Source organism: Ctenopharyngodon idella, chromosome 8 (assembly GCF_019924925.1).
Source record: "Ctenopharyngodon idella isolate HZGC_01 chromosome 8, HZGC01, whole genome shotgun sequence".
NCBI classification, from domain to species: domain Eukaryota; kingdom Metazoa; phylum Chordata; class Actinopteri; order Cypriniformes; family Xenocyprididae; genus Ctenopharyngodon; species Ctenopharyngodon idella.
The window spans coordinates 32,909,308-32,924,308 of record NC_067227.1 but is presented as its reverse complement, the minus strand read 5'-3'; the positions used below and the strand labels follow the sequence as shown (position 1 = coordinate 32,924,308).

Genomic DNA, 15,001 nt, shown 5'->3' with positions numbered 1-15,001 from the left:
GGCAAAGGTCAAAACACAAACAAACATTCCAAACAATAACAGAGTCCAGGGCAGAGGCAGAACAGAGAAATCCAGGGGAACAGGCAGAGAATCCAAAAAACTAAGAGACACGAAACCAGGGAGAATGCTCAGAAATGTACAAGACTTAGCAATGACTAACTGAACTGACCAGGCTTTTATAGGGTGAGCTAAAGAGGCTAATGAGACACAGCTGAAAATGAGTTTGATCCTTTATAATAATGATGTTATTGACTGTACTGTCGTCTTGACTGCTCCTGTAGGAAAGTGTTCAGAGCCGACTCTGTGCTGCAGTGGTGTAAACTACACCTGTTTCAGAGGCTGTTTTTGTGACGAGGCCTGTAAACAGCTCAATGACTGCTGCCCCGACCTCAACAGCACATGCAGTAAGAACTCACATACACAGATATAGAGATGTTTACACTTTAATCAGAAGCTCTCTTTGAGCTGAAGTATGTTGAGATTGAGAGGATTGTGTTTTAGTTTGTATGCTCCTAATTTGATGATTGATGTTGTAGGAAACTTTTTCCTCGTCGAAGCAGAGACCAGGAGACGTTGGGATATCTTTCAAGCAGAAGTTACTCTTTATTGAGAAACGCGCTGTGCGTCGCTGTAGTCATCCAAGTCCAACTAAGGCAGTGTACTTGGTAGTTCATATACATTCAAGCGGGAGGGATACATAGAGTAGAAGTGGAGACAATCTAAACAAAGCATGCAAATGCAGTGCAGGAATCAGCCCATTCCCTACATTTCCCAGCCATGATCTAATCAACATAGCAGTGTCATTCAAATGCATAGGTGCTAATCCAATCAGTCTGACAGTATAGCCCATACCTTCACATTATCATAGAGACAAAGGCAGAGCTAGAAAGTCATCCTTTTTACCTTAAAATGCTAAATACAATGTACTTCACCATAATATTTCATTTGATGTTATGTCAGGATGTAGGATCAGCAGATCTTAAACAGATTCTTAAATTTGTAATCCCACAGTCCCCCCTTTGAGAGTTCTAATAACTCTCACATAATACAAATTAAAACCTTCTTAAATCCCTTCTATAACCTATGTTTGCTAACATAAGTCCCATCTTCCAGTCATGTAACTTGTAACAGTTACAGGCACATACAGCTTATTCTGTGTCGTGTCCAACATTTACATAAGTGATGTTCTTTTACTTGAGTATACTGTTGACACACATATACAACGCAGGGCTGTATAAACTACACGATGACACAGAAAACCATGTAGCATAAGCGTGGAAGTCCTAAAAGTCCATGGCGCCTGAATAGCTGTGGAGTCTGTTCCCTGTAGAGTCCATTTCCAATGCATTTCCATGTTTGTCCCAAGTTGCTCAGATGATTTTTTGTCGTTGTGCAACTCCGAGTTGCTCAGATGACTCTGTCTTCATGAAGGTTGTTCATGGATATCTGAGGTGATGCTTTACACCAGGTGCTGCTTATGAGCCGTCATGGCATATACACATACCTGCAACACAAGAAAACAAAGAAACAGCAGACCAGCAGTATTCATGCATAGACTTTAGTACGTTAGACCTCTGATGATCGTATAGTTTTTCTGTCTAACTCTGATCATCATAAACTTCTAGTGATCGTATAGTGGTTTTGTTCCTTTTTTTTTTTAACCTAGTCTTAATCAATTTGACACCTATAGACCAGTAAGGTGGGGATAAACTACTGAGAGGGGGAAACCTATGAGGAAGTCTTCACCACAGGGTTGGCCCCCGAGGCCTGTTGCACTTCGGTTCTTCCCTGGGCTCCTCACTGGTCTGTGTGTCCTATTCTCTCCCTGTAGTTAATTTGTAAACTTTACTGTGCTACATCTCCATCTTCCAATGAAACATCAGTCATAGCAGACATCATAACCCATAGAGGATGGATAAGTGAATGGAGTGTGCTGTAGCATAACATTTAAGGCTGTGAGTGTACTTAACCAGTGTACCCCAAATGGTGGAAGTGACAGTCAACTTTCTTTTGTTCAGAATGAGTCTTTCAGCTTTCTTGTAGATTACTGGGGAAATTAAGCACTCACAGCCCAAATGGTTAGCATGTCAGCAAGCTGTTGCTCCAAGTGTTTAGAAAAGAGGGGAGGGGCAGTTTCAGTGTATCAAGTAGCCTGAGTAGGAGCTGAGTAAAGCTGTTCATTTCTTTAAATGTCTTTTTGTTTTTCCTACACTCTTTCATCCAGTGTCCAGGTTTACCACAGTAATGACAACTGCCTTCTCTCTTAGGACATTTACGTTTCTGTTGTTTCTCTGTGTTGACCTTAAAGGATGCTGCTGCAATCTTTACTCTTGTCTTGACATCGGAGTCTCTTTCCCAAATAGCTAACCGATCTAAGTTGTTTTGCAGGGTTCCATTGGACCATGTGAGGTCTAAGAAAGGCAATGCATTTTTGTATTCTGATGAGAGCCCATCAAACCACATGCGGACCAGTGGTCCATTATCCTCTAACACCTTCTCTGGAGTGTCAGCTATTCCACTGTATGCTGCAGCCGACTGACAAAATCTTTCAGTGTACTCACTTACAGTTTCATTCTTCTTCTGTACACAACTAGTGATCTTTGACCAGTCCACCTTTGGTCCAACAAGGTTCTGTAACACTCTCAGAACTCCTTCTCTCAATTCACCTTTGCTGGAATGCTGAAACTCAGAATTATTTACAGCACTTTCAAAATCACTGAACTCTGACTCTTTCAGGATTTGTGACATTAGCTGGGTGACTTCAGCTAGGGACATATCATAGAGCTTCATTTTCCTGGACAACTCTGTCCTAAACTCAGAAAAATTTCTGTGCATTGATGGCAAACTCTCAGCAAGTCTTTCTATGTCTTCAGGACCTAGAGCTGTACTGACTGCTTGTAACTGCAGCATGGGGGTTACAGATGTAACTGTGTCAACCCCTTTTACCCTACTCTGAGCCTTTTGTCTCGCTCCACACACTTCAACTGCATTTACATCTTTATCCATCAATCCAGTATTGCTATTATCCTCTAGTCTACAGAAAGACTGTAAGTCAGGATAGCTTTCATCTGACTGTTGGTCTTTTGAGTCACATTTGGTTGAGGCTTTGTTGAGGCCCAACTTCTGAGTGAGATGAGACACTCGAGTGTGCAACTGTTTGTTCTGCTCTTCTAACTTAGCAATACGTTGGATTTGTTCTTGTGCAATGGATAGAGTAAATTCTCTGTGGCAGCAGATAATGCCCTTCATATTTTTCTTCCGAATACAAGCACCAAGTACCTTTTTGCATTCTTCAATAGACCAAACTTTTTCTGGATGAATCCCAAATTTCTTTGTCAAATCCAGTCTGACTGACTCAGTCACTATTGAGTACATGTGCTTTCCTAACAATGATTTGAACTCACTATCTGTCCATAAAGGGGTAGCTAGTCCACCTTTCTCAGTTGTTGGAATTAGTCTAACATTCTTTCTCAACATTTTGTAATGTTTTTCTGGCACAACAATACACTTTGAACACTTCCCTGACAGAGCAGAGGTTAACCTAGTTAATACACATCGTAATATATTCGACCTTCTCTGGTGAGCAGAGTAGAACCAACTTGCTTACACACTGTAACAGTTGTAACCTTCCCTGAATTAACAGAGGATGAACCTTCTTCTCTAGCAAAGTAGAGGATGACTATTCTGTTAACACACCACCTTCCCTGATTAAACAGAGGATAAACAACCTTCCCTTATAAAGCGGAGGATAAAACTTCCCTAACTTTACAGAGGATAAACCAATATTAGCACGTAATGCTAATCTTCCCTGCCTGAACAGAGAATACCAATATTAGCACGTAATGCTAATCTTCCCTGCCTGAACAGAGGATAAACTTCATCTCTAAAAGAACATTTTTAGAGGATAACTTAGTTAACCAAACCCTACAGCTGTCTGTTAACTCTTCTCTGACGGCGCAGAGGATAACAACTTTGTACTGGTCTTAATGGTTCTTTTGGATAGAGTATCATTCACCAACCCTTGGGTGTACAGGAAAATTCAGCTTGGATCTTCTTTTGGATCAGATCTTTGTTGTGCTTGAAGTTACAATCAGGATTGAGGTGAGAAGCTCTATCCGGGTCACGGCACCAAAACTGTAGGAAACTTTTTCCTCGTCGAAGCAGAGACCAGGAGACGTTGGGATATCTTTCAAGCAGAAGTTACTCTTTATTGAGAAACGCGCTGTGCATCGCTGTAGTCATCCAAGTCCAACTAAGGCAGTGTACTTGGTAGTTCATATACATTCAAGGGGGAGGGATACATAGAGTAGAGGTGGAGACAATCTAAACGAAGCATGCAAATGCAGTGCAGGAATCAGCCCATTCCCTACATTTCCCAGCCATGATCTAATCAACATAGCAGTGTCATTCAAATGCATAGGTGCTAATCCAATCAGTCTGACAGTATAGCCCATACCTTCACATTATCATAGAGACAAAGGCAGAGCTAGAAAGTCATCCTTTTTACCTTAAAATGCTAAATACAATGTACTTCACCATAGTATTTCATGTGATGTTATGTCAGGATGTAGGATCAGCAGATCTTAAACAGATTCTTAAATTTGTAATCCCACAATGTTTTATGCACTGCAGTCAGTGCCACTGTAATCAATTGTATTTATTGCAAGATGCAAGATGAATAATCTTCTCAGATTCAACATTCATTACATCTGTCACTTTCTCTATAGTTTTCAATACAACAACTGCAGCCCCCCCAGTAAACTTTACTACAGTCCCTCCATTCAACTCCACTGCAACTCCACCCCAAGGTAATTCATCTGTGTGTTTGTGTGTGTATGAATGTTTAGGTCTAGTTTTACCATCACTGTTGCAACCGAAAGACAGTCAAACCTGAAATCACTAATATGTTTTTTTTGCCATTTTGGTATTTTGTATTGTATTGTACGTCACATTTCTGTCCTTTAAGAATGATGCAATTTAAGTCCACTAGTGTAAAACACCCATATACTGTACATTTACAGTAATATTTTCTTGTCCTTGTTGTTCAAACCCAACTTGCTTAGACAGAGCTCTGCGGCTCCATACTTCCTTTTTTCTCTCTAACTTTAGTAACCACAGTGACTAGTAACACCAGTAATGCGACAACCACCCCTGTAACCACACGGCCTGGAGTGACTAATGCAACAACAACAACAACAACAACAACCAGTCAAACTCCTCTCAGTGAGTGTTTTTGTGTGTGTGTGTGTGTGTGTGTGTGTGTATACAATAATTCACATTCAGTGTCACATGATCCTTCAGAAATTCTTCTGATATGCTGATTTGCTGCTCAGGAAACATTTCTGATTATTATCAGTGTTAAAAACAGTTGTGCTGCTTCATATTTTGGCGGAAACATCTCGGGTTATGAATGTAACCATGGTTCCCTGAGAAGGGTAACATGCCTCTAGCATGCCGGTGTCTGAAGCAAGTGTCAAAACACAACAGTGGCATTGGCCGGCAACAGCCCATGACGTCACTACTGGTGCAACCAGAGTAAAAATAGGGTGCCTGTAATACACGTCATCCGCTTCTTGTCTGAAGGAGACGTGGGCAGGCAAGCCTGAAGCATGGCAACGGGATGCAGTGTCTCATTCCCCTTCTCAGGGAACCATGGTTACAATTGTAACCCGAGACGTCCCCTTTTGAATAGGTACTCGCACTGCTTCCTAGGACACTAATGGGGAACAAATGCCCACTCCGCCATGCTAAAGGAATAAGTGGCATGACATAAGTCAGTGACATCAATGGAATTAACCAGAGTCAAGTTCCCTGCCCTAGCAGTATGCACCAGTGGTCGTCATAGACTCTATTCCCTATGGCCAGAAACCTTGGCTACGAAGGGCAGCTTAGCACAGGGCCTGGTAAAATACCTTCAAGGGAATATGGCCAAGGATCAAACATCCTGCCAGTCACCTACAGGGGACACACCCCTGACTCAAAGTCAAGTCAAGTCAAGTCACCTTTATTTATATAGCGCTTTTTACAATGTAGATTGTGTCAAAGCAGCTTTACATTGATAACTGGTACATTGTTTGACTGCACAGCAGCTCTTAAAGAATAGTGTCAATGCAGGCAGATCAAAAGCACTGTTGAATATCAAAATGTCAAGTCAAGTGACCCCAACTAAGCAAGCCAGAGGCGACAGCGGCAAGGAACCCAAACTCCATCAGGTGACATCAGGTGGCAGACAAGTGGCAAATTGGTGTTAAAATGGAGAAAAAAACCTTGGGAGAAACCAGGCTTAGTCGGGGTGCCAGTTCTCCTCTGGCCAACAGTGCTTTGTTACAATTCAGGTTGCTATCATAAGTCCAATAGGATCGCAACATTAAAAGTATTTATTTCAGTTCCATCCAATTGAGGATCGTATTCATCACGCCGGTATGGACGGTTGTTGAGGAACTGTGTCGTGGCTGTCGTGTCGATGAGGCCTTCACAGGGGATGATCTAGTTGACTCAATCTCTGCTGATACTTCAGGGCTGCGTTGTGGTCGTGTCAAGGTGCAGGTCCTTGGTCTCACCTGGATACGGCCCGGATCCGGTTGACTACGGTGAACCTCGGGATAAACAGAAAGACTAATATTAGCGTAGATGCCATTCTTCTTCTGATGTAACGAGTACATCAGGTGTTATAGGAAGTGTTCCCGGTTCCGGCTGACCTAATTTATGCAGCCTAATAATCCTTTAACGGATTTGGAAATATAAATTGGTAATGTGTTATGTGTATGCCAGGTTAAAGAGATGCGTTTTTAGTCTAGATTTAAACTGACAGAGTGTGTCTGCTTCCCGAACAATGCTAGGAAGATTGTTCCAGAGTTTAGGTGCCAAATAGGAGAAGGATCTACCACCTGCAGTTGATTTTGATATTCTAGGTATTATCAGCTGGCCTGAATTCTGAGATCGCAATAGACGTGAAGGACTATAATGAATTAGGAGCTCGCTCAGGTACTGGGGAGCTAAACCATTTAGTGCTTTGTAAGTAATTAGCAAGATTTTAAAATCTATACGATGTTTAACAGGAAGCCAATGCAGTGTTGACAGAACTGGGCTAATATGGTCATACTTCCTGGTTCTAGTAAGAACTCTAGCTGCTGCATTTTGTACGAGCTGTAGTTTATTTATCAGGCGAGCAGAACAACCACCCAGTAGAGCGTTACAGTAATCTAGCCTTGAGGTCATGAACGCATGAACTAACTGTTCTGCATTTTTCATTGAGAGCATATGTCGTAGTTTAGATATATTTTTAAGATGGAAGAATGCGGTTTTACAGATGCTAGTAACATGGCCTTCAAATGAAAGATTGGTATCAAAGAGCACACCTAGATTCCTAACTGACGACGAAGACTTAACAGAGCAGCCATCAAGTGTTAGACAATATTCTAGGTTATTACGTGAAGAAGTTTTTGGTCCAAAAATTAGAATCTCTGTTTTTTCTGAATTTAGTAGTAGGAAATTACTGGTCATCCAATTTTTTATATCAGCTATGCACTCCGTTAATTTTGTGAATTGGTAAGTTTCGTCAGGGCGCGAAGAAATATAGAGCTGAGTATCATCAGCGTAACAGTGAAAACTAACGCCATGCTTCCTAATGATATCTCCCAAGGGTAGCATGTACAGAGTGAACAGTAACGGTCCTAGTACTGAGCCTTGTGGTACTCCATATTGAACTTGTGATCGATATGACATGTCTTCGTTTACTACTACAAACTGATAACGGTCAGATAAGTATGATTTGAACCATGACAATGCAATTCCACTAATGCCAACATAATTTTCGAGTCTATTTAAAAGAATATTGTGATCAATAGTGTCAAATGCTGCACTAAGATCCAGTAACACTAATAGAGAGATACAACCACGATCTGATGATAAGAGCAAATCATTAGTAACTCTAATGAGAGCAGTCTCAGTACTATGGTACGGTCTAAATCCTGACTGGAAATCCTCACAGATACCATTTCTTTCTAAAAAGGAACATAGCTGTGATGATACTGCCTTTTCTAGTATTTTTGACAGAAAAGTGAGATTTGAGATCGGCCTGTAATTGACTAATTCTCTAGGATCAAGTTGTGGTTTTTTAATAAGAGGTTTAATAATAGCCAGCTTAAAAGTTTTTGGTACGTATCCTAATGATAAAGATGAATTGACGATATTGAGAAGAGGGTCTATGACCTCTGGAAGCATTTCTTTCAATAGCTTAGTCGGTATAGGGTCTAACATACATGTTGTTGATTTTGATGATTTAACAAGTTTAGACAATTCTTCCTCTCCTAAAGCAGTAAATGAATTGAATTTTTCCTCAGGGACACTACAATGCACTATCTGACACGATACTGTAGTAGACGGTTGCATGGTTATTATTTTTTCTCTAATATTATCAATCTTGCAAGTAAAGAAGTTCATAAAGTCATTACTGCTGTGCTCTTTGGAAACATCAGAAGTTGAAGCTTTATTTCTTGTTAATTTAGCCACTGTATCAAATAAATACCTAGGGTTGTGTTTATTTTCTTCTAAGAGTTTTGAAAAATAGGCAGATCTAGCAGATTTTAAGGCCTTTCTGTACTCAATCATTCTCTCTCTCCACGAAATACGAAATACTTCTAGTTTTGATTTCTTCCAGCTGCGCTCCATTTTTCTGGCTGCTAACTTTAGGGCCCGAGTGTGGTCATTGTACCATGGCATTGGATTAATTTCCTTAATCTTTTTTAAACGCAAAGGAGCAACTGAGTCTAATGTGCTGGAAAAGACAGAGGCAATAGTTTCTGTTGCAACATCGAGGTCTTCTAAGCTGTCTGGTATGCTAAGGCGATGAAAATGATCAGGAAGATTATTTATAAAGCAATCTTTAGTGGTAGAAGTGATGGTTCTACCATATTTATGGCATGGAGGCAGTTTAGCCGCCTTGACTAAATGTAGTATACACGAGACTAGATAATGATCTGAGATGTCGTCACTCTGCTGCAGAATTTCAACAGCATCAATATCGATTCCATGTGACAATATTAGATCTAAAGTATGATTACGACAATGAGTGGGTCCTGACACATGTTGTCTAACACCAATAGAGTTTAGAATATCTGCAAATGCCAATCCTAATGCGTCTTTTTTATTATCTACATGAATATTAAAATCACCAACAACAAGGACTTTATCTGCAGCTAGTACTAACTCTGATAGAAAGTCAGCAAATTCTTTGATAAAGTCTGTATTGTGTCCTGGTGGCCTGTATACAGTAGCCAGCACAAATGTCAACTTACATAATGTTACGTAAAGTACCATAGTTTCGAAGGAATTATATTTGAAAGACTTCTGACTAATACTGTAAATATTACTATAGATTACAGCAACACCTCCCCCTTTGCCTTTCTGACGGGCATTGTGTCGATAATCATAACCTTGAGGACTAGACTCATTTAAAGTAATGTAATCGTCCGGTTTTAGCCAAGTTTCTGTCAAACACAGCACATCTAGATTATTATCTTTGATAATATCATTAACAATAAGTGATTTTGAAGAAAGGGATCTAATATTTAACAACCCGAGTTTTATCATTTGTTTAGCATTATTATCTCTATTTTTTATTTGTTGAACATCAATTAAATTTTTACCATTAAATGGGTTTGGAAGTTTTTTGTTTTTACTAATTCGGGGTACAGACACAGTCTCTATTTGAAAATATCTAGGTGTAAGAGTTTCTATGTGTTGAGAGTTATCTGAATTATCTGACTTCTGTAACGTGAGGCAGCTAGCAGACGGTCGGTTTAGCCAGTTTGTCTGCTGCTTTCTGACCTGGGCCCCAGTTTGTCATGTTTCAGTTCTAAGACTATGTGCCATATTACTAGAGAGAAGAGCAGCACCATCCCGGGAGGGATGAATACCATCTCTTTTTAACAGGTCAGGTCTGCCCCAAAAACTTTTCCAATTATCTATGAAACCTATATTATTTTGCGGACACCACTTAGACAGCCAGCCATTGAGTGATGATAATCTGCTAACTATCTCATCACTCCGACGAACAGGAAGGGGGCCAGAGCAAATTACTTCTCCTGACATTGTACTTGCGAGTTCACACACCTCTTTAATGTTAATTTTAGTGATCTCCGACTGGCGAAGTCGAACATCATTAGTGCCGACGTGAATAATAATCTTAGAGTATTTACGATTAGCATTAGCCAGCACTTTTAAATTTGCTTTGATGTCAGGTGCTCTGGCTCCCGGCAAACATGTGACTATGGTGGCTGGTGTCTCTATTTTCACGTTCCGTGTAATAGAATCGCCAATAACTAGGGCACTTTCAACAGGATTCTCAGTGGGTGTATCACTGAGTGGGGAGAACCTGTTTGATGTTCTTATTGGAACGGAAGAGTGGTGTTTTTCGCGGCTAGGCCGCCTCACCGTTACCCAAGTGCCCTGCTGCACGGGCTCTACAGCCGGAACCAAACAATGTACAGAGTTCACTAAGCTAGTCGCATCCAAAACAGTATCTGAAGCCCTTGCATTCTTACTATCCTCGATTAAAGTTTGGATGCGTGTCTCTAATTCTGAGATTCTCTCTGTCAGCCTGACTATTTCCCTACATTTATGACATGTAAATCCCTCATCACTGACAGAGAGAGCTATGGTAAACATGTGGCAAATGGAACAGGTAGCAATGCTGGGAGAGGATGACATGACTCACCGTGTTTGTAGACTGATCCGACTTACCACAGCTGTTTGAAGAACGCGTTGAAAAAGGAGCGCGCGAGCGACTGTTAACAAGTTAACAAGCTAGCGCTGCAAATGCAAATGCGTTGTAACAGCGATTTAGATTCAAATATTACAAGCTAGCGACGTCAGATTAGTGTGGTAGGCAATATTACATATACGGTAATAAAAAAATAAGCAACAATGAATAAAAGTAAGAGATTCAAAACAAAGCTATACGGAGTTACAGACGCAAACCAATCTGAGCAGCGAGGCAGACAGGAGCAATCGACAATCGTTCGATTGTCGATTGCTCCTCAAAGGGGGGCTCTAAGAACGGAGGCCTCAGCAGAATGACTCTTTAAGTGAGAGGAGGCCTAGCTACATTCTACGCTAAAGGCTGCTTACCAAGGAGGCTAAGAGAAGCCTTACACTTGATACTGCCACTTGATACTGCCTCTGAGTGAAGGATATAATGACTCTCTATAGTGAGAAGAAACCTAACTACGCTCACAGAGAGCCATACTACTTAGACCGGTTATCTAAAGCAGACCCCAGGTGAGCTCAAAGAATGGAGGCCTCAGACAAAATGACTCTCTAAAGTGAGAGGAAACCTAGCTACATTCTACGCTAAGGACTGCCTACCAAGGAGGCCCACCGAAGCCTAACACTCGATACTGCTATCCAAGTGGAGCTCTGGGGTGGAGGCTTCAGCAGAAAACTCTCTAAGCGAGAGGAAACCTAGCAACGCCACCATCAAAACAGAGAACCAGGGAGGCTCCAAAAGAGAACCAACCACCCATTCTACTGCTAAAAAGAACGCCTCACCAAGGGGGCTTAGAGAGAGCCCTAAGCTCTGAGGAGCAGAGGTTTCAGCATAACGATTCTCTAAATGGAAAGGAAACCTAGCAACGATCCTCAAAAATGGGGTGGTTGCACCAGGTTGTTTGGCTCTCTTTGAGCCTCCTTGGTGCAACCACACCAGCTGGGGTCTAGTAACGGAGGCCAGCAACATATCTAAAGGAGAGACTAAGCAACCTGAAAACACCAAGACCGCTTATCAAAGAGACTCAAAAAGAGGGCCTTATGATTTGATACCACAATTATGGCGGAGGCCTAACAATGTCGGTACTTTTGACAACTACTTCGGTACTTAGTCGGTACGGAAATTTAAAAAATGTGAAACTTTGAGCACTGTTGAGCGGATTTTTAAACAAGTCTGAAATCACTAATGTGTGTTTTGCAGATGTTCTCACATTACTCACTAATCTGGAGGTGGAGGTTTTGGCCGAGGAGTCGTCCACTGAAGAAGAGCGTCAGGCTGCACTGCGTCAGGTGAGATGGGCAAATATATCTGTTTGACTGCGTCCAGTTCACATACTTACACTACACTCTAAATGTACTTAAGTGTGCTGGTGATGGGAAAGAATTTCAAACCTGAAAATTGAAATTATTGTTTTTCTGAACCATAAAAGTACATCAGTTAATGTATTTTACATTGTATATCACAGTTGTCAAGGGATGTATGTGTCAATGTTACATCCAAACAAACTATATGAAATATATTTAAATATCAGAATTCTTATCTTCCATACTATAAATAATGTAGAGTATTGGGATGCAGCTTTATTGTGCTCTTCTTCTTCTGCACCTGCTGTTTTCTCACTTCCTGCCATCTTGTTTCTCAGGTTGGCGCTTTGCTGGAGAGGTACTTAAGAGAGAATAATACTGACATCTACTCTTTTGAGGTCACGAGAATTCAGCCGGTATCTCCATGTGATTGAGTCAGAAATCAGTCGAGAGGAACAGACATGAATAAATCCTCATCGCTGCTGGACTTTTACTTAATTAAATTAAATTAATTAATTAATTAACTTAATATGAGATTATTTATGGTGACGGTTCAACTAAACATAACTTATCCATTTATATGCTTTAATCTTAAACATACAAGCACTGTACATGTGTAAATCAAACTATGGAAAGAATGTGTAAAAAACATCAGATTGATTATCTGCTTTCTTGTAATTCCTTGTTCCTCCTTCATTTGCATGGAGGGGAATCTGCTGCTTCTGTTTTAACACTGTCTTCATCTAGTTTTTGAGATTCCTGTATGATTATCACACTGAAAATAAAAACCTGATGAGGTAAAACTTGGATCATGTGATCATCCAGAGATTCTGTGAGTTTTCCTGGGAAATATGATTCTGTTTCAATCAATGAAACAGCACAGACCACAAAAACAAACATATCTCTGACCCAGCAGATGTTTAGTGTTAAAAATAGGTAAATCAGTTATAATCTAACGTCAATACAAGTGGTACAAAGTACCAAAGTGACATCACTTGTTCACTATTAAAAAGCAATCTAATGTGAAAATCTTGATGAAAATCTGGATGCAGGTAAGACAACAAAAAGAGCAGGAAAGAAAGTCTTGCACACTGTCACAGCCTGGAAATCTTTTGGCAAAGCCCTTCATCTGGTATTTTAACAGCGGCACGAAAGAATCCAGTAATTCAGGATGTCGGTACCCTACCTGATGAAGAAAAACCAGCTTTGATTCATCTGTCTCTGACATCAGTGTAAGTTGGCAGGAGTCTGGACAGACAGAGGAAGCAATCCGGAGCACACCGATAAGATCACTGGCAGACGTCTGACAGACACTGATCCTGATGGCTCCTGCTGTGATTCTCATCGGCTGTCTGCTGGCCACAATGAGCTGCTCAACCACAGGTAACATTCACATCAGCTGAGCTGTATGTGTGTCAGATTTTGATATAGTTTTCATTACAGATTTAGATCCACTTCTTATTTCAGTCATTTAATCACTTAGAGATTTTGAGAAGCATTTAAACAAAACAAGAACAAACTGTAAACGATTCAAATTCCCCAATTAGTAATGTTAAACTTTTTTTTTCATTCCACAGCTCAAAGTTCCACTCCACCTACCTCAGATCAAACTAACACTGCAGCAGTACTAACCACAGATACTACTACAACTACCACATCAATTACCTCTTTACCTGCCACAACACCACCTGCACCAGCACCGACTACGACTACAGCTACAACGCCATTTACACCGGCAATAATGACAACTACAACTCCACCTTCATTAGTACTGACTACAACTACAACACCACTTACACCGGCAATAATGACAACTACAACTCCACCTTCATTAGTACTGACTACAACTACAACACCACTTACACCGGCAATATCGACAACTACAACGCCACTTTCAACACCACAGACTACAACTACAACACCACCGTCACCAGCATCAACTACAACGCCACCTTCAACACCACCGACTACAACTACGACACCACCTACACCAGCATCGACTACAACACCACCTTTAACACCACCGACTACAACTACAACGCCACCTTCACCAGCATCAACTACAACACTACCTTCAACACCACCGACTACAACTACAACACCACCTTCACCAGCATCAACTACAACGCCACCTTCAACACCACCGACTACAACTACAACACCACCTACACCAGCATCGACTACAACACCACCTTCAACACCACCGACTACAACTACAACACCACCTACACCAGCATCGACTACAACACCACCTTCAACACCACCGACTACAACTACGACACCACCTTCACCAGCATCAACTACAACACCACCTTCAACACCACCGACTACAACTACAACACCACCTTCAACACCACCGACTACAACTACAACACCACCTTCACCAGCATCAACTACAACGCCACCTTCAACACCACCGACTACAACTACAACACCACCTACACCAGCATCGACTACAACTACAACGCCACTTACACGGGTAATAACGACAGCTACAACGCCACCTTCACCAGCATCGACTACAGCTACAACACCACTTACACCGGCATCAGCAACAATTGAAACTGACACAACTACAGTCCATTCACCAACATGTGAGGCAAAATCCTGACAATTTTAACTATATATTGCTATAGTAACTGACTTCTGTTATATTGTACATCACATTTCTGTCCTTTAAGAATATGATTAAATATTCAATTTAACTCCACTAGAGTAAAACATCCATACACATTCACAGAAATATTTCCTTGACCTTGTTGTTTACAAACCATGTCTTAGACGGAGCTCTGTGGCTCCATTCCACCTTTTTGCTCTCTAACTTCAGTGACCAGTTACCCCAGTAATGCGACCTCCATCCCTGTAACCACACGGCCTGGAGTGTCCAATGCAACAAAAACTACTACAACGACAACTCGGACTCCCATTT

At 41.1% G+C, this 15,001-nt stretch overlaps 3 protein-coding genes across 29 annotated transcripts in view; 2 read left to right on the top strand and 1 right to left on the bottom strand.

Moving 5' to 3' along the window:
• Window positions 1–12,044, bottom strand: part of si:dkeyp-117b11.1 (B-cell linker protein) — a 45,947-nt gene extending 33,903 nt beyond the window's left edge. The window contains exon 1 of the mRNA XM_051903729.1: window positions 11,988–12,044. The gene's annotated coding sequence lies outside the window, so the exon portion shown is untranslated. The remainder of the gene's footprint in view (window positions 1–11,987) is intronic.
• The window catches only part of LOC127517704 (mucin-2-like), a 27,920-nt gene extending 15,041 nt beyond the window's left edge, over window positions 1–12,879 (top strand). For 25 of the 27 annotated variants that reach the window (XM_051903706.1, XM_051903697.1, XM_051903696.1 and 22 more), the window contains 5 exons: window positions 282–404; window positions 4,728–4,808; window positions 5,110–5,223; window positions 11,969–12,057; window positions 12,411–12,879. In XM_051903706.1, the coding sequence (XP_051759666.1) occupies window positions 282–404; window positions 4,728–4,808; window positions 5,110–5,223; window positions 11,969–12,057; window positions 12,411–12,506 (503 nt within the window). In that variant the 3' untranslated portion in view covers window positions 12,507–12,879. The remainder of the gene's footprint in view (window positions 1–281; window positions 405–4,727; window positions 4,809–5,109; window positions 5,224–11,968; window positions 12,058–12,410) is intronic. The other 2 variants (XM_051903717.1, XM_051903716.1) reach the window with 2 other exon arrangements.
• On the top strand, window positions 12,865–15,001 carry LOC127517807 (probable serine/threonine-protein kinase clkA). The gene is made up of 3 exons (XM_051903900.1): window positions 12,865–12,869; window positions 13,698–14,666; window positions 14,900–15,001. Exons 1-2 carry the CDS (start codon window positions 12,865–12,867, stop codon window positions 14,632–14,634), a joined length of 942 nt encoding a protein of 313 aa, XP_051759860.1. The 3' UTR covers window positions 14,635–14,666; window positions 14,900–15,001.